Raw genomic sequence first — 26110 nt, 5'->3', positions numbered from 1 at the left:
AGCAATCCAAAGCAAGATTCAGCTTTTGTACCATATGGACAAAAGTGGCATTGTTTTCCCTTGAATAAGGACCACACACTTTCAGCATTCCCACAATAATAATAATAAAGTAAACAATATTTCAATCAATTGCTCCGATTGTTCTTACCGTTGACTGTTAGATGCACCCAACTGCCATTGTAGAAAGTATCAAACTGCTGCTCCAGCATCAGCACCTTACACTCATACCAGCCTTGGTCATCTGAACGAACATTTTCTATCCGCAGGGAGGACTTGCCATATAGACTGGCTCGGCCTAAAGAGATGAAAAGACAGATGAGATCAGCCGGATGGTAGATGGGTGGGTTGAATGTAATTAGGAAAGCAAAGGTGAGAAGTGTACCAACAAAAAAGTAAAGGCATGAAAAATGGCAAGAGAATATTAAGAAGTGACTGAACCTTCAAACAGCTCGGATATAAATAGGCAAGGAGTCAAGAGTGTGCAGTATCTGTGTAACATCAGTGGTGTCACCTTTTTCTGAACAGCACCGCAACAGCAGTAACACAACTTCAAAGTGCAAAATTGACTGAAGACATGAATACAAAATGAAACCTGTCAGCCGCAGTGGATCTGAGATGTTCTCTTCATGAGCACGGCAAGATATATTGTGGCAAGGACAAAATATAACTTCCTGTGATGAGTAGCTCAGGAGTGCAACTTAGCAGGTAGCCAAAACGTGACAACTGACGTCACATTTTGTTGCTGCATTCCTATAACAACAGATATCACATTTTGACTGGACGATTTCAGGGTCAGTGGAAAATGCATTTTACTTTGCCATCTGGTAACTGGATCATAGCAGATGGTATTTTGGCAATAAGAGTAAAACAAAGGATTTCTGGGAGTGTATGCCAACTCAAAAACATCAGCATTATCAAAGTTAAGCTAGCCCTCAATAATCCCCTTGCCCTCTTCTATCCTTTCTACTTAGTGACTATTTCTGAGTAATTTTGCATGGCTTTCTAAATCCATATGAAGGATGCAGAATTAATCAGGTGTATTGCATGGTACAATTATGATAGCAAAATTGCAGAAAGATAACTGCTTTACATTCATGAAAGTACGTTGACATTCAAATTTGCAGTGGAAATCACTTCAATATGTACATATTACTCAGTGCAGATATATGTGCAGTATATGTTACTTTAGATAAGGGTTCACCAATTCCGCCTACCAACACACCTGATACTAAAGATCAGGATTGTTATCAGGCATGCTGATGAGTTGATTATATTAATTAGGTGTGCAAGTGGGCAGAAACATATAAAACCTTTATTACTCCGGACCTTGAGGACCGGAATTGGTGAACCCTGCTCTAGATTAACTCATTCACTCTTAGCCATTTTCACTGAAGCAACCCCCATTGCTCCCGGTTTTACTGGATTTTGACAGATTTTGCAAGGCCCACAGAATATTCTATTCTATTGCAATAAAAAAATAAAATAAAAAATCTTATAAATTAGAGTCTTTTCTTTCATCAGGAAAAAACAAGTATATTTGTATCTGTTTCCGTTTTGCAGCAATTAGCATTAGAACATAGCTAAGTTTCATTATTATTCACAAACCTGTTGAAAAGACTGGCAAAAAGAGCTTGTTGCAACATCGCCCTGGTTGATCTCTTACACTCTGATGTCACCTGCTGGTCGCTTTATGTAATAACTATCATTGCTTTAAGAATTCTCTTCAGTTCATATTTGTATCTGTTTCAGTTTTGCAGCAATTAGTATTAGAATATAGCTAAGTTTCATCATTATTCACAAATCTTTTTAAAACAATGGGGAAAGTAGCTTGTTGCAACATGGCCCTGGTTGATCTCTTATACTCTGCTGCCACCTATTGGGCGTTTTTTAGAACTACCATTCTTCAAGCGTCACTCTTCAGTTCAGAGGCTGCGTCAAAGCCTTCTGTATGCTCTAGCATTAAAAAAAAAACCAGAATGAACAACACTGAGCTCTTTAAAAAAAAATTAAAAAAAAGTATCAATACAATAATAAAATAGAACTTGTTTACGGTATACGTTTTTTAGGGCAAATTAGTTAACAGCTTCAAAATCAATCAAATCATGATCACAGATGCTTCATGTAGCATTGGCTGTAAAGTTACTTTTCAAGTACTGCACAGTGCTTGTATTGGCTTCTTAAAACAGTTGACTCAAAATTTCATAGTGACGAGATCCGGGACGTTTTCACCGGGGAAGGTCATGTCGACGTGAGCGCCTGTAGTTTTCCTCACAGTTATGACTAAATTTAGCTTATATTGGCTTTAAACCTCGAGGGAAGTTAGATTGTTTTATTTTCCTTCTTATGGCTCATTACAATCTCAGAGTCAAGAATTGTTCATCGAAAGATATCGTCAACACCACTTCGTGCTTGACAACAATGGCGGCTGGAAATGAAGGACATCTAACGTTGGATTCGGTACTGAAAGATATACATAACTGCAAAGAGGACTTATCGAAACAAATTGACGCTAAAACAAGTAGCATTCGATCTGCGCTGACAAAGATTGAAACTTCGCTGAAAACTTTATCCGACCAAGTTGACGCAATGGAGGGGCGAGTGTTGCCGAATGAGGACAACATGGCGGACGTGCTCAAACGGCTGGAGAAATCCGAAAAAGAATTGTGTCTTGCAAGAGAAAAAATGACTGACCTCAGACAGGAGCAGGAGAAACAAGATCATTATTCACAACAATCAGGACGATAAAACTTTCCACTTTCAAGCATAAGCCTAGTTTGCATTTGAACGGTAATACATTGTATTCCTGCTTATTGGCAGCCTTGTTCTACTTTTTTTTGTAATCGTCATCCCGTCTTTTTTCCCCTCCTCATTGTGTACCTGTGTGTGCGTGTGTTTGCGAGCGTGCGTGTATGTGTATATGTTAGTTATCTGATTTATAAGGATAACACTATGTTTTTAGGCTGTGTGTGTAAAGTTTAATAGACGTGGAGATGTAAATAACCTACCTTTTATTTGGTGGTGTACCACAAATTAGATTTAATGACGTTTTTACTTGGTAGCAAACATTTGGGATTGCACTTTTTTTGTTCTATATAGCTGTAATGCAAAGAAGAAAGAAGCGCACAAGTATTCTGTTGATTGGTTTTGAGCTTCTTTTTTTGTCCTTATGGTTCTTGAGGTTATTATATTATAGATGAATGTATGTAACTGTTGAGGTAAACTTACTCGAAGAAAGAGTAGCCCATCTGACATGTTATTTTTCTCATTAGTTTTTTATGTATGTTTCGGTTTTTTATTTTATTTTGGGGCTTCAATTGGGTTTTTGAATGGTAACCACTTTTACCTTTTTTTTTTTCTTAAAAAGTTATGACACTGTATCTGGGACACACTTGCTGGTTACATCACATTATAATGGGTTCTTGTGGTGCTTTGCTTCTGTTTGTTCTGCATCTATTCTAACATAATGACTCCATAATGATTTTTTCTTTAAATGGCTAATAAATAAAATTTTGTTTCTTGGAATGTTAGAGGGATTCATTCAGCGGTCAAGAGGAAGAAAATCATAACTTACTTGAAAAAGTTATCCACAGGGGTCACATTTATTCAAGAGACTCATCTTACTGATATGGAGCATATGAAACTTAAGAGGACTGGATTGGCCATGTATTTTTTTCTTCCTATACTTCAAGTGCGAAGGGTGTTGCTGTGCTTGTTAACAAAAATATCACGTTTAAATTTAACTTGGGTGGAAAATATAAGCAAGGGAGGTTTTTGCTCATAGATTGTGTTTTAAACACTATCATAGTTACGCTGGTAAATATGTATAGTCCTAATAATGACAATCCTGGTTTTTTCAATAATCTACTTTTGAAGCTTGCCACGATAGAGGGTCACTATTTTGTAGGTGGTGACTTTAACTTGGTGTTATCGCCAAAGATGGACCGGTCACATCCGAAAACACTTACACCATAAAGCAGTCTCTGTACTGAACCAGGGCATGAATGAGTTGGGGCTTTGTGACACTTGGTGTGCCCTTAACCCTAATGGAAAGGAATTTTCCTTCTACTCCAGTGTCCATGCTAGTTATAGTCGGTTTGATATGTTTTTGACTCCACAAAATATGCTTTCCATGATACTTCTTCTTCTTTTCCTTTCAGCTTTTGCCTTCAGGGGTCGCCACAGCGAATCAGTTGCCTCCATCTAAGCCTGTCATCTGCTCTCACACCAACTACCTTCATGTCCTCTTTAACTATATCCATAAACCTCTTCTTTGGTCTTCCTCGAGACCTCCTACCTGGCATTTGGAAACTCAGCATCCTTCTGCCAATATACTCACTCTCTCTCCTCTGGACATGTCCAAACCATCTCAGTCTGGCCTCTCTTACTTTATCTCCAAAGCCTCTAACATGTGCTGTCCCTCTGATGTACTCATTCCTGATTCTATCCATCCTGGTCACTCCCAAAGAGAACCTCAGCATCTTCATCTCTGCCACCTCCAGCTCTGCCTTCTGTCTTTTCCTCAGTGGCACTGTCGCCAGACCAAACAACATCGCCGGTCTCACCACAGTTTTATAAACCTTTCCTTTCATTTTAGCTGAAACTCTTCTATCACACATCACACCTGACACTTTTCTCCACTCGTTCCAGCCTGCCTGTACATGCTTCTTCACTTTGTTTTCCAAACTCTCCATTGCTCTGGACTGTTGACCCTAAATCCTTAAACTCCTCCACCTTCTTGGTCTCTTCTCCCTTTAACCTCACTTTTCCACTAGGGTCCCTCCCATTCACACACAGATCCTCCATCTTGCTACGGCTAACCTTCATTCCCCTCCTTTCCAGGGCAAACCCTCACGCCTCTAGCTTCTCCTCCACCTGTTCCCTGCTCTCACTATGTCATCTGCAAACATCATAGTCCGTGGAGATTCCTGTCTAACCTCGTCTGTCATCCTGTCCATTACCATAGCGAACAAGAAGGGGCTCAGAGCTGATCCCTGATGTAGTTCCACTTCTAGTTTGAACTCCTCCGTCACACCTACAGCACACCTCACCACTGTCTTACAGTCCTCATACATGTCCAGCACCACTTGAACATACTTCTCTGCCACTCCAGACTTCCTCATACAAAACCACAGTTCCTCTCTGGGCACCCTGTCATAAGCTTTCTCCAGCTCTACAACGACACAATGTAGCTCCTTCTGACCTTCTCTGTACTTCTCTATCAATATCCTCAAAGCAAATACTGCATTTTTGGTACTCTTTTTTGGCATGAAACCATACTGCTGCTCACAAATGTTCACCTCTGCCCTCAGTCTAGCTTTAAGACTTTTATGTTGAACGTCCTTCCCATCTCTGTCTCTTTGCCTTGTGAACCTGTATGGATCAGTCTCTCCCTCCTTGCTGTCCAACATAGCATCCAAGTCATCGCAAGCCCCTTGTTTAGCCTTTGTTACTTTTACTTTCACCTTACGCTGCATTTCCCTGTACTCCTGTCTAATTTCTTCAGTCCTCTCAGTGTCCCACTTCTTCTTAGCTAACCTCTTTCTCTAGATCCATTTCTGCACCTCCTCATTATGGAGATTTAATTTAACGATCCAGAGTTCGTAGCTTTTATGAACGCACAGATTGATGAATATCTTGAGACTAATCTGAATTCAGCTTCTTATGCGACTGTTTGGGAAGCTCTTAAAGCATTTATGAGACGTAGTATTATGTCATACAGTGCATATAATATAAGAAAAAAATGGGAAAAAATATTAAAATTGGGTGACGAGATTAAACTATTGGATTGACAGCACTCTCAGGCTGGAAGTGTGAATACTTTTAATACTTTGTCATCAAAACGGATTGAGTATAACAACTTGTGTACCAATAAGGCTGAGGCTGCTCTAGCTAGGACCAAATATCATTAATATGAATATGGCAATAAGACGGGCAAACTTCTTGCTTGGAAGATTAAGAGGGAAAATTCATTCATTTAAGTCATTCCTACTATTGTCACGGATGAAGGCAAAGTACTGACTGGTATAAAAGAGATTAATGAAGGTAGGTTTTTGGTGAACTAATGAATACACACACACTCACACGCACGCACACACGCACACACACACACTCCACACACACGCACATACACATACTCACCCACATACAAAATAATAATAAAAAAAAAAAAGGAGAGCAATGTTGATGACATGTCAAATCGGTACAATTACCGAATGAACAATGCAGAGGGGGAGGCGTTCTTATTGTTGAAAGCTCTGCAAAATACGAAGGCTCCAGGTCCTGAAGGCTTCCCAGTTGAGTTTTATAAGGCTTTTACAGATAAATTGCTGTCACCATTGACAAATATGATTAAGGAAGTCTTAGAGTGTCAAACTTTGCTCCCTACTCTTGAATTAGCAACTATAACGTTGATGCCTAAACCTGACAAAGACAAGCAAAAGTGTGGCTCTTACTGCCCTCTAAGTTTATTAAAAGTAGATTATAAGATTATTTCTAAATTGATTGCTACCAGATTTGAACTTGTCTTGCCTAAAATAATTCATCTTGACCAGACAGGATTTATTAAGAAAAGGCAAGGCTCTGTCAATGTTCGTGGGCTGTTTCATGTGATAGAGGAAAGTCAAAGATTGTTGGATCTTAGATTCTAATTCTAATTCTAATCTAAAAAATTACCTTCATAGAGTCACTGGCCTATTGTACAACTGAAAATATTTTGTACAGTGTTAAGAGAGGTTTCTTGATGTTTTGCCATCATTATCTCCTCTTGGGTAATGTGCCCTTTTCTTTGTTAACTTAATGGTGTTATGGTACAGTAAAATCAAAATGTGTTTGTGGTAATGTGGTAAACCATTCTGGGTTGGGCGGGTAGGTTTATTTTATTTTATATATATATATATTCTTCCTTTTTACAGTTATTGGGGGGGATATGGTTGATTGTGTTTGTCTTCCTTTTTGCAGTTATTGGGGGGGGGGGGGTATGGTTGATTGTGTGATGTTAAATAAATCTTTTTAAAAAATAAAAAGAAAAATTTGTTTTTGTTATTCAGCACATCTCTAAATTGTAACATTACTACCAGACTCACCGTTGCAGCTTTGTGACTATGTTATGTCCATATCATATAGGGTATAGAGAGATGACGACATACACCAAATACTATTCGTCGACTGGAAGCAGGGTAGAGAATGGAGTGGGTGTAGAATTTAAGCTTTAATTTAATTTGCAATTTATGAATGTTGACAGTTTTCTGCTGAGTTCCACCATTATCAGGTTTCAAATGTACTAGTACAAAATAATATTATTGTATCATATTTTTTAATGCAAATAGTAATACTACACAGAATTGCCCAGCCTTCACTGCAGCTACTTTCATTTTCTTCTTGGTTGTTCATCTTATTGCTTTCACCCTTGTCTTCAAAGTGTAATCAGGCCCTTCAGTTTGTTACATCTGTCAGCAATACCAGCAATATATATATATATATATTTTATTTTTTTTTGTATATATTTGTATATGTTTGTATATGTTTGTTTTTTAATTATAATTATAATTATTTATTCATTTATTTTTTATCTATTTTCTCTTCGCATTATTCAGATGCTAGCTGATCTTGGCTTATTCTTCAGATCATCTTTGGACTCCCAGTGAGCCACAGAATAATTTGTCATGCATGAGTGTTGTTTTACTACTCAAAAAAAGGCGCATAACGCTATATGGTAATCACTGTGCCAATATAATGAGCTGTCTGAGTAAATAACTCCCACTTATTTAGGGTACTGAGACATGTGATGTGAATAACTTGCCTATGTCCTGGCATGCAGCCAGTGGTGAGAGCAGCTTTCCTGCAGGTCCTTACTACATAATTACTCAGAACACATCACTAATCAGTTATCCAATCCAACTGCTGCCCTCTGAACCGTAATGAAATTGAATTGTGAGGTGAAGGGAGATTCCCACCACTAATGATTAGTCATTGAAAGTGACAAAGAAGTCATATCTCTGGATGTGTAAAGCTCTAGCTAGTGAGTTATATAAATAGTGCGCTGCTGCCTTGTGCGTAAAAATACACTTTAGGATAAAGTGATATAAAACAACCTACTGTATAATACACTTGTTATAGTAAAATAATATAAGCTACAAAATTCCTGCGTACATTTTTAATGCGGGACTGTTGACTTACAACAGGGGTGGCCAAGTTCGGTCCTTGAGAGCCACTATTCAGCCTGTTTTCCATGTTTCTCTCCACTAACACACCTGATTCATGATCAGGATCGTTATCAGGCTTCTGCAAAGCTTGCTGATAAGTTGATCATTAGCTTCAGCTGCGCTGAAGGAGGGAGACATGGAAAACAGGATGAATAGTGGCTCTCGAGGACCGAACTTGGCCACACCTGACTTACAAGATTGAAAGCCAAGATAGAGATAACAACAACAAGACAAGAGATACTGGGGTGTACCTAATTTTTTGCCAATATGGCCAGCACGTTTGAGAAGGCTACAGAAAAAAATCTGAGGTGTGCGTAATGTTTTGTCCAACATGGCCACCACATTGGGGGGTGTACAGACAAGAATCCGGGGTGTACCTAATGGTTTGGTCAACATGGCCGCCACATTTGAAAAGCCTTCAGACAAGAGTCTGGAGGGTGTCTAATGTTTTGGCTAATATAGCCAACTCTTAGGAAGCCTAAAGATCATTAATTAGGAGCCCTGTATATATTCACGCAAACAGCTTATTAAGAATACAGTTGTACATTATTGTATTGTCGATACCTGTTTAACAGCGATGTATTTTACGGAAACACACCACAAACTATTATTTAAAAGTCTAGTGTTAGCATCAGCATACGTCAAGCAAGTTGGCACAGAGTGTTAGTTGTATTTTGGTTATTTCTTCTTTTTTTTTACACTTGAGACGTTGATAGTACTAATGTTAAAATAAGGCGCAAATCAGCATTGAATTATGCCTTTTTCCTCAGTCAAGTTAAGATTTTAATATTTTTGTGGTTTTAAATAACAAAATACTGTATTAGTAATAAATAGTAAACGGAAAATAGTAAATAAAAACAACTTACCAGCATACTCTGGGTCCACATGAGGAGGATAAAACCGAAAGTTGATGAAGAAGGGGATTGGCATTCCATACTTGAACCACTCTACCACATAAGGCTGGCCGTTCAAAGGGTGGGACACGTCGCATCCCAGGATGATGTTCTCTCCTGCACGTGCTGTCACAAACTGGGGCTCCTCTCGCACTCCGTGGGCACCTGCAGCAACCGCAAGGACAGGTCAAAGTCTACTTGCTAACAAAAAAGGTCATATCAAAGTTGTGCTTATTAATTAACACAGCAATTTATTTTGTAAATGGTGGCACACTGTACAGTACAACTGGCGAAACAAATGTTTGAGTTGCAGCCAATTTTATGTTTATTAGACATATGGTATTCACCAATTGCCTCAATGGCACCTGTGGTTAACAGGCATGTCATTGAGTATGACTAGTAGATTCAGTTAGCATGCACGGGTGCGTGTTTGAGGGAGGGGTATAAAATGCATCTCTCCACTGAAAGACAATTCTATACCAGTGATTCTTGTAAGGCAAAAAAGAAAAGTTCAAAAAAGAAAAGTTCCCTGTGGTCACATGCATCAATCACAATGGCATCGCACCGCGTCCCCCTATTTCAGAAGGACTGTTCTTTACGTATCTCAATAAATAGGGTGCAACAATACAATTTAAGAACAGTAAATTTTCATGTGGGATGATTGAATTTGGTTTTATTCCGTCGGATTAAAATTCAATATGGTACTGCTGTAGCTTTGGTCATGTTTTTTAATATGTAATGTAAAAACATGCTCAAAAGCTCCCCAAAGTCCAAACTATTCAAGTTAACTGATTAACTGCCAGACATTTTCACTGAAGCAATCCCCTTCTCTCCCGGCTGTTTTACTGGATTTTGACTGATTATTGTATTCTATTGCTATAAAAACATGGAACCTACCAAAAGAAGGATTAGTCTCTTCTTTCTTCTGGAAAAAAATTATATTAGTATGTAAGTATCTGTTTAAGTTTTGAAGCAATTAGCATTAGAATATAGCTAAGTTTCGTCAATTTTCACATTCTTGGCAAATAAACTGAAAAAACTTGCAATATTGCCCTGCTGCCACCTGCTGGCCGTTTGTTTTTGTAATAAATGCCATTGCTTTAAGCCACCTCTTCACGTCAAAAGCTGCATCTGTATGCTCTTGCATAAATGAAAAAAACATAACAAATGTGTAAACACGTTTTTGTGAGGGAAGGGCAGAGTATTTAAAAACGTTTTAAACATTTTTAGGATTGAATGAGTTAACTATATTGAAAGAAATGACATTTTATCTGCAAGATAAAAAAAAGATTTATAACAATGTACTCCTGGTTTGCATCTCTCATAAAAGCTGATTTGATACGTACCTCGAGACATGGGGTACGATTCAAGGACGGTAGATTTCAAGATGTAAGAATTAGATTTTGTTTGGTTAAATCAAAACTGAGTTTCCAATTAAAATAATCTTTTGTTGCATCCCTAGTTTGCGGTCCTACTCTTTGCCCACTTTTGGATCAGTTCCAATCGCTGACCTAAATCAATCTTAAGTTTACCAGAGAAGCAGCGAAGGTAGGTAAAAGTAGACAGGTATACACTAATAGGTTTATTGAGATTTGTGCTCTTTGACAGATTGTTTGTATCTGATAACAAAACCATATGCTATGTTTTGAGTTCCATCAGTCAGGATTGTAATGCCTGGTAGTGATAAATCAAGGAGCCAAGCTGAAGGCCTGGGGGGAGAAGGATTACAGGACTTGAATGTGAACAATCAAGACAGAATCTTTTCATCTTGTCTTGACTTTTATCATTTCTTAAATCTTATTTGAAAGAATGTAGGCGACCAAAGCAGGAGATATAATGAGAAAAGGATGTGCTTAGTAGTGAAGGATATATTTTTTCATTTTTAACAGAACTGCTTCAATAAAGCCCAATGAGATTGTGTGTCCACTGAAGGGCTCACTTTGATGCTGTGCTAATTACTTGGTAGTAGGCTGGCTTTATGGGCGTTAACCTGGTGCGCTAGCATTTTATTTTTCAATATGACTAATTAGTATTAGTGTGTCTTTCTGTGGCCACCAAGAAACGCAAGCAACAGCACCTTCCAAACAGGGATAATTGCCATCTACAATCCTAGTGACACGTGCACCGTTTTAGTAGTTATTTTTATTTTTGGGGATATATATATATATATATATATATATATTAAGGGTGCAAAGATACACCAATTTAAAGCACTTCATTATGACATATTAGCTGGCCAATTGTACTTAAGTACTGACTTTCTGAAGAGCAACAAGTTTTTGTGTGGTTGAAATTGCTCATTCCTGTTCAAAACCGTCAAACATGGAGCGCTCACTAAATTGTAAACAGTCAGCATTAATGGTTTGGTTCGATACTTCCTGGCTAGATATAAAAAAAAAATGGACGCAAGAACTGTTTGACATAATTTTCTCTTTGCTCAAAGTTCTGTTCCAGCAAGAAATACCGTCTCTTCATGCTCAGCTCCGGCATACGGAACCACTATGAATTGTGCATCCATGCCCATTTATAAACAGAAGTAAAACACACCAAGGTTTGGAAATGCAAACAAACAAGATGAAAAACTGTGAAAAAGATGAAAACGATTTTTAACATTATGTCAGGATTATTACTGGATTACTGGAATCTAATAGCTCACGCCAGCCCACTTTTAGTCTTTTTTTGTTTGTTTTGTTTTAAAAATATGAAAATGCTAAAAAAAATTGTTCAGGTGCTGAATTTCAGCTTTGCAGCTCTGATTCTACCCAGACCAAATAGACTTCCTCACTGACAGGTCATAGAGTTGATCATTAAAGATATTTCTGACAGCCCATGCCCCTTAAAGCTGTGTCCTTTCACCTTCTGTCTTTATCTTTTGTCTACATGTCCATTGTGCCAAACTGACACCTTGTTAAATTTGCTGATGACACAGTCCTCCTCGCTGCCAGATCCTATATTGCATCACCGTTCTGCTCTGCAAGAATTCGGGCTTCCGGGCATTGGCATCTATTTTAAATTTGCGATGAGGATGAAAGCTCCTGTCTTTAACTAAATGTAAACAGGAGAAACAAGATAATAGTGGCAACAAACCTGGGCCTTTATCAAGCATGTGTATGCACAGAAATGTACATAAAGCATGAGTATGAATGCTCTCACGCGAAGTATGGAATTTACCATATCAATTTCAACTTCATGAGAACAGGGCTGAGCTTTAGTGTTCGCCAGCGCGCCAAAACCGCATCGGGCAAATTTACGGTACTATTCACCCGGATGACGACCTGAAAATTACTACGAGGGAATGAGTACACACAGACTCGTGACAGCACACGCTAATAAAACCACGTTCATTTGACACCATGATTTCTCGATGAGTATCGCAAGACCTCTTCCATACTTTTGCTTTTCCCATTTGAGTGTGCAACGAGTGTGCTATTAACGTGTGTTCACTGTGGCCATTAGCATAGCAAGCAACCTCCTGGAGCTCCACAAGGAGACAATTGGATTATGAGCTCTTTGGAATTAAGAACTACAACACCAAACCTCAGGTTTCGGACACTTTATCACCACCTCCACTGGGTGCTGAAGCTTGTTCTCAGACCTGGTGGCTCCCAGAGCTCCTAACTAGATTTGCTGAAGCCCAAATGGGAGACAAGATGGCTTTAGACCTCCCAATTAGATTAACGGGCACATTCCATGGAAGTACACGTGGCAAGAGTGACCCACTTAACCGCCATTAATTCCACATAATTCTGGACATATAACGGACTGTATGTACCTGAATGACATCAAGTGATTCATGTTGCTTCTTTTGTGTACAAATGTGAAGCTTACATGTGTAACACAAAGAAATGATGGATGTATCTTCTAATGCTATTTAGTTAGCTAATTAAAAATGCTTAGCGGATTAAATTACATCATGATGGTAATATTAATGCCTGAAATGTGCTCAGAATATGTGTTTTATGGAAGCACCTGACTTGTGAATTCTGGCTAAATTGTAAGTACTTTATCCTCCTAAAACCGCTTTCTCACCTGGAAAGCTAAGCTTGCTTCTCGCACACAAAAGGGACGTTTGGTCATGTACTTTGCATATTGCCATCTTCCTGCTCACCTATCACCGAAAGCAGCAGTCACCACGGACACATTGATCCACGTGAGCTTCTTTTTTTTTTTAGTTCGGCCTCAGTTTCCTGGACTTGCAACTGCCACCGTGCGCCCAAGACGTGCACCACGCAAAGAGGCCACCACCACTCTGTGGTTCTTAGTTGTTTTTTTTTACTCATTTGAATGGCCATTTTGGTCCCTTTTGCCACTCCTGTTGAGAGCCGGTACACGCAGCTTGCAGCCTACCCGGTTCACATCGCGTGTTACGCACGGAGCACCAGCGGGCGCAGCCGACCCCCAGACCAACCAATGGCCGAAGCGCCCCATCTCGCACTCGCGAGACTTTCTGCCGGCTCCTCATCGAACTCGGGCGAGCTAACCAGCTTTTTTAGCAACGTGGCCTTCAGTTTTGGGACACGGAACCGGACTCAACCATCCGAGGACCTGCTGCAGCAACCTGTCGTGTGCTCACGCCTCTGGGGAAAGCCCGGCTGCTTCCAACTGCGGATTACAGTTTTATTTTTATTCAACTGAAGACACATCGCCAATCCGCCTTGCCGTGCATCTGAATCAACCTGTAAATTGCCCTCTATTGCCAATCTGACAAAATCACTGGTGCAACTTTTCGTGTTTACAATCTAAATTGACAAATCAAACGCTTCCTTTTCGGAACTCCGGTTCCACTTTTGCCCCATTAACCTTTTTAATTATCTTTTTACGTTAGTTTAGATAGGTTGCATGCTTTCTCTCCATCTTCTTATTTGCATTTTATTTCCGTTTGATTGATTGGTTAGGCTGTGACTGATATTGTATGTGTGATATCACTAAATAAAGAACTCCGTAATTATACATAGTAGTGACTTCAGATTATAACCATTTTATTTAGGATTTTTATCGTTTATTTTGCTCCTACAACAAAGCAAATTTAACGTGGTGCCACTAGAAGTAGCTGCAGGAATTACAACTTCCTTCAGTAACGTCTAACTTATTCATCCGCCATTACGGCGACCCAATAATCGCTACAGCCGATGATTGCCGAATGTTTCCGAAGGGGACAGGAAGCGGGAGGAGTATAACGTGTTAATGTCTGCAAGGAAATAATTGCTTTGGAAAATGATTTCTGGTGCCTGGGGAACCCACGTTTATACAAAAATGACATTGGGTAGGCATACAGGCTCGATCCCGTGGCCACGCGCTTGCGGTGTAAAAGCACTAACCTCCAGCTCACACAGGAAAACACGGATTACTGAACACGCAATTCACGGCAAAGGTCCATGGTTCTGCTTGTAACCACTTGGTATTTATAAAATTAATGGATGAACTTCAGGTAGGTGATATTCATTTGTTTTATGTACGGGCGCTCGTTCGTCATGTCAGAAAGCTTCTTTGTTTGGCTGCATTCCGTTCACGTCACACTCTGCGGAGTCAGCTGTATCGGGAAAACCTTGTCTTAGACTAGTTTTATAGATTAATTTGTATTAATTTTAGCCATAGATTAATTTCCCCCAATATTTTCATTGTAAATATTGAATATGTTCATTATTTAAGATTGTCGGCCCCGACTGTTTTTGAACTCAATAATTGGGACAAATCCACTCTTAACACAGCTCACGCATAAAGATAATCTTATAAGACAATCTTATAAAACATAAGATTGTCGGGCGTTTGACGTCCTCTGTCGGGAAGGGGCCAAATTGTGACAAAAACAGCCCGATTTTCTTTATGTGTGTACCAAATTTAGCCTGGCTGGCTAAATCTCAGGCCATTGAGGACGTAATTTACCCACAGCTCTGACCATGAAAACACACAAAATCTTGTGGGAAAACAGTGATACTGCAGATAGAAGGGCTATACAGATATCACCAGCAAACTGAAATAAAACATTGGTTTCCACAACATAGTTTGAGCCATAGATTAATTTCATTCACATTTGAATGTTGCCACTATCATACAACAAATTCATCTTTGTGAACAGGAATGTTATTCAACCAATGCACAAACAATCTGCAATCCACATGACCTGGATAAATTAATGCACAACTTTTTCATTCTTTAGAAAAGTTCTGTGGATGTGGGCTCACTGCAGGTATACAGTAGTGATGTCACGCATTCCCAGCTTGCAATACAGGTATCAAAATAACTTGCTCTTTCTTAATAATAGAAAATTCTTGTCTGTGGGCCATGACACATTTTTTGAGGGCAATGAGCTCATGTCAAACCAGTTTTTTCTTTTAATGGTAAGACACGCATTAATTGCTCCAAACAGTACCATTTATTTTTTGTTTCCACTTCTCAGACAAGTACCTCAATGTCAGTCTCAGAGATTAATTCCGCTCTCAGTCTTTACCATAATTTTGGATTTCTTAACTCTTTGACTGCCAACCATTTTCAGAAAAGAGAACATGTGGGTGCCAGCTGATTTAGAGCATTTTGACTGATCTTTCAAGGTCCCCAGAAAGTTTTGTGTTTAGACTATGGAAACACAGACACTACCAAATGAAAGATTGAACTATCATCTTTCATCAGAAAAAAAAAGTTTATTTCTACCTCATTCAGTTTTTCAGTAATCAAGAATAGAAAATAGGTTCGTTTCACCCAAATGCTCTGTTTTGGACCAAAATAAGTAGAAATCAAGCTTTTTAAATTGTTAAAAGTAAAGGACGGGAGCTTAAAGGGACCTCATTTGGAATGAATGATCAATTCCCGGGAGAGATTAATGAGCGGCGAAAAGTACTGTTTCCTATAATGAAACAAAATAGGCAGGAGAGTAAACGGACTACGATAGCCGTTGATAAATTATATATCGATGGCCAACTATTCCGGAACCCCAATTCCACTCCCTGGCTGTTCTAATTGGCATTGGTGGAACTAAACTTAGTTTGATTATTAGATGTATACATATACTGTATATGTGGTTATAAAACCAAAAATATGAATACTCATTATGTTTAGGCTATATTATAAATATAATGTTAATACACAACTATATCTAAAGTATATTTAAACAAAAAAATCTCGCTTAGGTTACCAGTTACTGGTGTATTGTTATGTTTAATCCCCTGCTAATTTCCTTCACTTTCACCTCCCTACCCGTTTTTTCACTGTTATATTTACTTACACGTTACCTCATATTTTACACAAATTACATAAATCACCTAACCACTTTGATTATATCCTATAACATGCTAGTATTGACAAATGGCCTATACAGATATATACACAGGACTGAGTTTATATTGTTTGTATGCATAAATTAGTTCTGGTTTCCTGGAATGTTTGTGGCGCTCGCTCACAGGCAAAAAGAAGAAAAACTTTAGACCATCTCTTAAAACTAAAAGCAGATATTTGCCTCCTACAAGAAACCCACCTACAAAAATCTGAAGAAAAATTACTTATTGATAAGAATTTTAGCCAAGCGTACTCTGCCCCTTATAACAGTAGACAAAGAGGAGTCTGTATACTCATACATAATAATTTACTCTTTACTCTAAATAATACAATAACAGCCCCAGAGGGCCGATACATTATTATTCAGGTGACTATATTTAATAAAATATATACATTTGGTAATTTATATGCCCCTAATAATGATGATCCGGCCTTTTTCCATGATTTTTTCTCTAAGCTGTTTGAATTAGCAGCGAACGCTACTATTATTTTTGGAGGAGACTTTAACACAGTCTTAAATCCATTAATAGATCGTTCTAATAATACAACATGTATAAGGCGATTACAATCTACTAAAGTAATAGGGGAATATATGGATGACTTTGGCCTCGTCGACAGCTGGAGACTTAAAAACCCAAATAAGAAGGAATTTACCTTCTTTTCCGCTGTGCACCGGTCTTTTTCAAGAATTTTTTTTTTTTTTACAAATAACTCTATTGCTGATAAAACTGTTACAAAAATACATCCTATTATTATTAGCGACCATGCACCAGTCTCCCTTTCCCTACAAGTTGATTATACCTTTAAACCACCACCGACATGGCGTTTTAACATCTCACTGCTAAACGACGCAGAATTTGAAACAATTATAAGAAAAGAGTGGGCAGACTTTTTGGAAATAAATGACTCTCCAGACATATCTCCATCTCTTCTCTGGGAAGCTGGGAAAGCAGTAATTAGAGGTAAAATTATATCATATTCATCTTATAAAAAGAAACAGGATCAAAAATTTGAAAAAGACTTGGAAGATAAAATTAAACAACTGACGGATGAGTACGCAATAAACCCAAATAACCAAATATGGACTGACTTACAAAATACAAAAAATACAGTTAGACGATATGCTAACTAAAAAGACAGAGTTTATAATACAACAATTGAGATACAACAACTTTGAATATAATAACAAATCAGGTAAATTTCTTGCAAACCAACTTCAACGCAATCAGGAAAAATCGCTTATAACGGCTCTTCTCTTAAAGGGACAACTGGTGAATGTACACAATCACCAGAAGAAATTAATCAAATTTTTTATAACTATTATCACAACCTATACTCAGAAACTAATAAGCCTAACCCAGAGCATATTGAGGCATTCTTCAGTAGCTTAAATATACCTCAGTTAACTACTGAATATAAAAATATGTTAGATGCGCCACTTACTATAAACGAGTTGTACAGTGCTCTAGATAGTATGCCAAATGGCAAAGCACCTGGCCCGGATGGTTATCCGGCTATATTTTTTAAGCACTTCTGGTTAATGCTTGCTCCACTATTCTTAAGAGTAGTAACAGAAATTAAAACTAATGGTCACATACGCCCACACATGAATACAGCAGCAATTAAACTTTCCTTAAAGCCAGAAAAAGACCCCACCCTTCCATCAAGTTACCGTCCGATTTCACTAATTAACACTGATATTAAAATTATCACTAAGGCTTTCACATCTAGACTAGAAACAGTAATCCCGACAATCATTCATAGCGACCAAACAGGCTTTATTAAATATCGTCACTCTACTAATAATATTAGGAGGCTCTTTAACCTTATTAGCATGTCACAGCGGCATGATAAAAAGGCAGTTATTATATCATTGGATGCAGAAAAAGCTTTCAACAAAGTTAACTGGTCCTTCCTCTTTGCTGTTTTAAAATAAATTTGGCTTTGGGAAGTCATTTATTCACTGGGTGTCAGTATTATATGATTCTCCTAAAGCTACAGTTACTACTAACGGGATTATATCTCAGAGTTTTACTCCTTTACTCCACTTATGGATAGCATTTATAGTGACTTGGAGCGCTGGAATAATCTTCCTATTTCTCTAATAGGACGAATAGCCACTATTAAAATGAAAGTTTTACCCAAAATAAACTATTTTTTCTCAATGATTCCATTTAAATCTACGGCTAACTGGTTCCAGTTGTTGGACTCAGCCGTTACTAAATTTTACTGGAATAAAAAAAAGAAGCAAAGATTAGTCTATCTACTCTTCAGAAAAATAAATCCAAAGGAGGTCTAGAGGCACCAAATTTTATGCACTACTATATAGCTAACCAGCTACAATATATCATTTTATGGGCACAACCCAACAGAGATACTAACTGTTGGCTGGAACTAGAACAGAAGGATTGTAATAACCTCAGACTTTTAGATTTACTCTTTATTACAACATCGATTAAGCGACACAATTGTTTTAAAACCCCAATGATTTCCGCCATCCTGACTGCCTGGTGGAAGGCATTAGAAATTACAAAAGCCCAAGTGGAGCCCTGTGGGCTTTCTCCCCTATGGCATAACCCCGACTTTCAATTTAACAACCAATCGTTTTATTTAGGTGTGTGGGAGCAGAAAGGAATTACACATCTCCACCATCTCTTCTCAGATAATATGTTTATATCATATTCATCCTTGCTCCAAAAATACAAAATAAAAAATGGATTTTTTTTACATTATCTGCAAGTTAAAAGTATGATAAAGAAACAAATTCCAACACTTCAGGGTACGCTCCAACCGCCTGTTTTAGCTAAAGATATTACCAAGCTTTCTCCGACAAAAAAACTCTCAAAAATATATAAGTTACTTTCATATACTGATAAAACGTCTTTACCCATCTCGAAATGGGAAACAGACTTGTCTATAGCTCCGGAATCTGACTTTTGGATTCAAGTTTGTGAAAACGTTTTTAAAATGACAAAACACACAAATTTACAACTTATCCAATATAAAATTATTCATAGAACATGCATTACTCAATATATGATGAAGAAAATGGGACTCTCAGACTCCGCCATTTGTCGTGGGGGGAGCGGGGCTGTGGACCGGGTGGGGTGCCTGGCGGGCCTGCAGTGCCCCGTCCTGCTGCGTTGGGTTGGGGGCGCGGGCCGTGTTGGGGTGGGGGTCGCTCCTGCTCCTGGGTTTGCTCTCCGGCCGGTGGCCCTGGCGGGGCCCAGGGGTCGTCCTTTGGCGCTACCGCGGCCTGGGGGGCCCTGAGGTGTTGCGCTTGCTCTGTCCTGGCAGGGGTCGACGGCTCCCCTCTTTGGTGGAGATTTTCATGCATGCCAGATCCACCACACCAGCATCTATCGAAACTCAGACACAATCTGCTTCTTCCTCAGGTCATTGAATCGGTGGAGGCTGGTGTCTGTGGATCTCACTCTGCTTCGTTTGTCCTTCCTTCCTTTCCTCAGTCTCTCCTTTGGTCTCTTGAGGACTCCCTGATTTGTTGGAATTTAGATGTTTCTGTGGTTGGTGAAGAACTCTAGTTGGTGGCCCGGTGGGTGGTGTCTGGTCGGTGCTGGATTTGACTTTCCTTTGTTTTCTTTGGTCCTTCCTCGGGTCTCCTGACGGCGGTGTTCGGTTTTAGGTGAACGGTATGGGATTTTTTTAATAGGTTTTTGGTAAACTAACGAATACACACACACTCGCACGCACGCACACACGCACATACACATACTCACCCACATAAAAAAAAGAGCAATGATGATGACATTACCGAATGAACAATACTGAGCTCTTAAAAAGAAAAAAAAAAGAAATCAAACCTTTTTTGAAACGATATTATTTCATGCACTCTAGTGAATTTGACATTCCATGAATGATGCCACAAAGACCTAAACAGTGCTTTACTGCTACAAAACACTACCACCGACAATGAAAACTGTTTTTTTGATAGCAAAATAAGTTTATTTACATTCAACAGTGTAACAATTTGATGAAACAATTTGGCAAACTATTTACAAATGTGTGCAACTGTGCATGTGTGGCGTGTGTATGTGTTACTATTTACAATTGTGTGGATGTTTCAACTACACAATTTTTCTTTTTGTGTGGTATATTGTGTAACACTCCCCTGCGTGCAAGGGGACGCAGCAGGATTTGCACCACAGATTAGTTTCACTGCGATTGCCCCTTCGCGTGCAGACCCTATACCTTCTTGCCGGCCTTTTTTTGTACTGCAGTGTGTGTTTGGCCATGTTGCCATCAAGTCTACTCTCAGGATCATGATACGGTGACCTGGTGTTACGTCTGGCTTCCTCATGCCCTTCAGTTCCTATACCTGCAACAACTTCCTCCTCCTCCTTGTCTTGTGGTAACACCACCTAGCCGGATAAACTCCAAAAAGTGTTGGCACTTCCCAGGATTTTTTGTTGGGGCAACCTCACAACTCTAGCTGAATTCTGAAGTATTCGTTTTAGGTGAACGGTATGGGATTTAATAGGTTTTAGGTGAGCTAATGAGTGCACACTCACACGTATGCACACATGCACACACACATACACACGCACATACTCACACATACAAAATACATTAAAAATATATATATATATTTTAAAAAAGAGCAATGATGATGACATGTCGAATCGGTAAAATTACCGAATGAACAATACTGAGCTCTCAAAAAAATAAAAATAAAAATGAGGGCCTTGGGCTTCCAGCTGAGGATGTACATGCGGTCGCAATTCTGATGACATGATGACACAAAGTCAATCAGTGAACTGCAGCCTAGGATGCCCCGGTGCCATTGCACGTATGGCCAGCCTTAATGTTTGAACATTATGGACAAACCGTAACAAGCACTGAAGTCTAATAACAAAGCACCACTTCGGTTCAGTTCGTGGCGAGGAGGCACCCTTCCTGATTACACCCCGGGTCTCACTATCATAGTTCACGTGGGCATTGAAGTCTCCCACTGGAACGAGGGAGTCTCCAGAGCGAGCACTCTCCAGCATCCCCCAACTCCCACCCCAGAACTCTAAAAATGTGTCATACTGTAGTTGTTTTACAACAATGCATTTAAAAGAGAAAAGGAATGTTTTTTAAATCCCAAATGGCTGTAAGAGAAGAGCTTTTATAGGCTACTTCACATGAAAACTAGATTTATGCCAAGTAGTCATTTTTTAAATGCCCAACCATTTTAAATTTTACACACACACAAAATCACTGCGTTTCTTCTTTTATCACGACAAATATTTAGTTTATGAATTGGATAACTCTCATGCTTGCCAGTAGAACCAGATAACTGTGTTGGCGATATTCCCAATGGTGTAGAACACACACACGCTATTTCAAGCTTTACAATGTGTTGATTGGCTGCTGGTGACATCATCTCAGATAGCACACGAACAGGGCCCTTGGTGCTATGACTTCACTGTTGATGATGAAAGCGAGAGCGAGAGAGCAGAGGATCGACATGTAAACCAGAGCAGAGTTTCCTCTGCCACCCCCTCACGATCCCAATTAGGATTTAGTCCATTTACAATCAAAGACCCAAGGTAATATGCAGTTGTCGTTGTAGGTGAGCCCCTAGTAAGCACATTTAAATGAGCCAGGCAATGATAGGAACTCGGATAGCCTTAAAAAAAATTAAAAATCAATCAATCAATTGATCAAGTACAATTTTCGTGACTTTTTTTGAAAGATGGTGTCTTTCTGATGTCAGCGAGTATCAAATGATTAATTCTATGCAATTTCCTTTGGTACTAGACTTATTCAAGAGGACACCTTTTAACAATGGGTGTTAATGGAAGAAAAGAAAGAAGAATGAAAGGAAAGAACAGTAAGATTGCAACATACTGTGTATACATTATATTATTTTGTCCATTAAAAACCATCACATTGTATTTTTTTTCCCAGGACAATTTCAATCGGTTTTACAGCACCGTATGGTATGTAAAAAAAACACACACACACATCACATGACTACAAGAAAGAAAAATCTGCATTAGTTAGTACCATACTGTATCGGTTTCACAGCCTTAACTGTTTTGTTTATGTACATTTATTGTTTTGACATTTTAAAAAGAGCATACTCATAACGTCAGTGGAATAATGGCTTCCTATGACAAAATGAATCAATGTTTATGAGATGTTTATTATCCATTCAGCATGTATCAATGTGTAGGAAGGTAAAATGACACATCAGGAAGTTGTCAAAGCATTGCATTTTACAAACAAATCAGCATTATTCATAGATTAATGGGCAATTTCCCCCGACTTGGTTCACCAAATATTTACATTTATTGTCAAGCATCTCATCTGCTCATAACACTTGAAGGCACTGGCACGTTCATTAAAATTAAGTACAGTGATGAGATCATAATCCCTCTTACGAATGTTGTTTGTTGTTGCCTGTGTTCAGCTTGGTCAACTTTTTTTTTAATACTGCATGGTTTGAAATGGGTTGATCAGTAAATTACTGGATGTTTACAATAGAACCTAACTCATGGCCACAACAGAATACATTTCAGGCTCATTAGCATGCGTCAATCTCGGGTTGTTAGCTAATAATAGTCACATATTTTCTTTGTTGTTTTGCTGGCAGCCATCATTGCATCAGCAAAAAGCAGGTAAACTGTGAGATGAGTTCTTCAAAAATGTGATACTGATTTATAATGTCTATATATATATTGCACAGAAAATGATGCTTGATCATCTATCTTCTTTATCCATCTCACTGTGAGATCATGTAAGTATGCAGGTCCAAGAGTGCCAATATAAAACATATATCACTGGTCTCGGGTCAACACCTCATAAGTCACAATTTGACAAATTTCATATTGTCAATCCACACGTGTCTTTGATGATGCAATGTTAATGGTTGAACAAACATGCCGTTGGGTTTTCCTGGAAAGTGACGATTTTGGAAGTACAAGGTTTTGACCCGACGCCAGTGATAAATATAATAAAAATAACAATTAAATTATTAATAATGTCATATGTATTTATGTATATATTTATTAATTTCAATATTTTATTTTATTCAATATGTATTTCAAATTTTTATTTCATTCTTTATTTATTTATATATGTCAATGTTTATTTCAACGTGTATTTCATTTTGGCGCTTCTGTTCCCTGTGCGTACCATAAAATGTAAAACTATCATTCTCCTATCAAACTCAGTGGGTGTGAACTGAGTGGGATCAGTATGGTAGCCAAGGCAGGCCAAAACAACTGTGAAGCCCCACTACAGTGGCTTTAAGTTTGATTGAAGTTGGAAAGAAGAAAGTGAACTTAACTATTATTTTCTAGCTGTTATCAATGTCACTTTGATTGTCATAAATCACCAATATTGTATTTATCGAGGTATTCTCAATTATTCTTTTAGCTTGTCTTGTCTGTGTGCATACGAGGTCAAACTTGCATTGCTATTATTTTTAAGCTTACAGTACATTTCAAAGATAAAACAGTCAAACAACATCAACATCATTTTGGGGATAGAATTGCATGATCAGTTCCAATGAGGATCAGGGCTGTCAAATTGTTTCATTGGTTCCTGTTGACAAACTTTCCCTATTGATTTACATCGTCATGGATAGAATTACAGGATATCCACATGTACGTATTACCAGTCAATAGCTATTGATTGTATCTTAATAGACATCATATTCACGTATGCTTTGTGAGTGTGTGCTATCTGTCTTGACATAAATTTTGTTTGAAAATTTAAACTATAGCGCCAAAACATCAACACTGAAATGCAAAACATATTTTAAGTAATCTGAAACACTAGAAATCAAATGTGAAGGGTAGATTTGCAATTATCCATAAAAGTTTTTGTTCTTTTAACTTGGGATCCAGTTGGCTCAAACTTTTGGCTCAATGTCCACTTATCCTCTAGTTCAAAGACAACAAAAACGGTAACATAAAGAAAAGTCTTTCTTGATGGGATGTTTGCTTAACATGAACATTATTCTATACATGCTAATAGATATGAGTTGAGTTTGAGTGATGCTACAGAAAGCTAACATCTTGCAGAAAGAAACTGTTCCTCAGCCTGATAGTACTGCTCTGGTTGCTCCATAACCTACTGAATGAGGGGAGGGGATGGAAGTGGGTGTGGGAGCGATGGGTTCAGTCCTTGATGATGCAGAGAGCCTTCTTTTTGCATCTGCTAGTCTGTAGTTGTGTGTTTGGCGGTCTCTCTGAGCAGCATTTACTTTACTGTGCCGCACAGTGGGTATACTGGTGCTGAGGACACTCTCCACAACAAATCTGTAGAAGCTTTTTGAGACACAGCTGGCACATTGTAGCGAGCCTTCTTTAGACGGGAAATGTTTCGGCTCCAGTTGAAATCCTTGGAAAGGTGGACCCCAAAGTACTCATAGCTAGAGACCACTTCAACTGCTGCTCCTCCAATATACAATGCACCTCCTCTCTGTACTGCGTCTCATCTTGTTTGATGCGACCCACTACTCATGTGGCATCCACAAACTTCAATGTATGATAGCTTGGGAATTTTACAGAGCAGTCAAAGGTCACTAATGTGAACAGGAGGAAGCTCAGCACCCAGTCAGACTGTGTTGTGGATCCTGACAGTCTGTGGTCTGTTGGTCAGGAACCTAAATCCCCTGTGATGGACTCAGCCCAAGAACGTTCAGCTTTTGTAGCTTTTCTGTGGGATGATGGTGTTGAAGACAGATAAGAAATCCAGGACTACTACACAGTAGAATGGTTCTTAACTGTTCAGGATCCACAATGACGTCAATAGAGTTCTTGATCTGAGCCATGATCAGCTTCACAAAGCACTTTAAGACTAATGGAGTGAGGACTCCTGGCCGATAATCACTCAGACCTCCCACTGTGGAGATCTTGGGTATTCAAATGATGGTGGCAGTCCTTAGACAGATTGGGATATTGTCAGGGCCTGCATCTTTGCGGGGATTAATCCTTTGCAGGGTTCTCCCTACACCTGCTTGGAATAAAACTGAGTGCCGTTTCATCGGGTGGTCAGTCTGATGTTCGGAGTGCTGTTGTTGATGTCTTCAAAACAGGCCAATAATTGAGGACATCTGGCAGGGAGTGGTATTTTGAGCATTGTGCATCTTTGCCGTTTGCGATGAACTTTAATATCTTCCCACATGCTGCAGAAGTGAAGTGGCCCTGGATTTTTTTTAGCATTGAAGTATTTATTAGCCCTCCTGATGCCCGCAGCCAACTCTTTTCTTGCTGCCCTGAATGCTGATGCTTTGTGTACCCTGAAGGCAGCATCCGAAGCCTTCAGCAGTTCTCTCCCCTCTGCATTCAGCCAGGGGTTCTTGTTCGAGTAGCTAGTGATTTAAATCTTTAAATAGTCTCTCCCCGAATTACTTCTCTGAGCTTCTCCACTCCTTTGCGGCTGCCCAGTTCCTTAGGTCAGTGGACCAAACGCTATTCGAGGTTCCGAGGACGAAGCCGAGGATCAGAGGAGATAAAGTTTTTCCTGTTGTCGGTCCCTCTCTTTTGAATGACCTCCTGCAAAATTTTAGGCAAGCCCCCTCTCTGTCCATTTTTTAAACTCATCTAAAAATATATTTTTATTCCTTGGCTTTCGACTCACCATGAGACTTTGTTTTAGTGATTTATTGTGTTTACTGTTATTATATTTTATATTATATATATATATATATATATATATATATATATATATGTATATATATATATTATATATGAATTTATTCTTTTAACTGCCTGTTTTTATATGTCCGAT

The 26110-nt window shown here is 38.8% G+C and overlaps 1 protein-coding gene across 6 annotated transcripts in view; it reads right to left on the bottom strand.

Moving 5' to 3' along the window:
* igsf9bb (immunoglobulin superfamily, member 9Bb) overlaps nt 1-26110 on the bottom strand; it is a 133330-nt gene that overhangs the window by 89537 nt on the left and 17683 nt on the right. For all 6 annotated transcript variants that reach the window (XR_015097383.1, XM_086098332.1, XM_086098335.1 and 3 more), the window contains exons 2-3: nt 9068-9259; nt 149-295 (exon numbers count right to left, since the gene is read on the bottom strand). Coding sequence is in view for 5 of the 6 variants with exons in the window: in XM_086098332.1 (XP_085954458.1) it covers nt 149-295; nt 9068-9259 (339 nt within the window). In the remaining variant the exon portion in view is untranslated. The remainder of the gene's footprint in view (nt 1-148; nt 296-9067; nt 9260-26110) is intronic.

This window comes from Leptonotus elevatus, chromosome 16, assembly GCF_054856555.1.
Source record: "Leptonotus elevatus isolate MCC_2025b chromosome 16, RoL_Lele_1.0, whole genome shotgun sequence".
NCBI classification, from domain to species: domain Eukaryota; kingdom Metazoa; phylum Chordata; class Actinopteri; order Syngnathiformes; family Syngnathidae; genus Leptonotus; species Leptonotus elevatus.
Note: the sequence above shows the minus strand (reverse complement) of the source record. Positions and strands in the feature narration are given on the sequence as shown.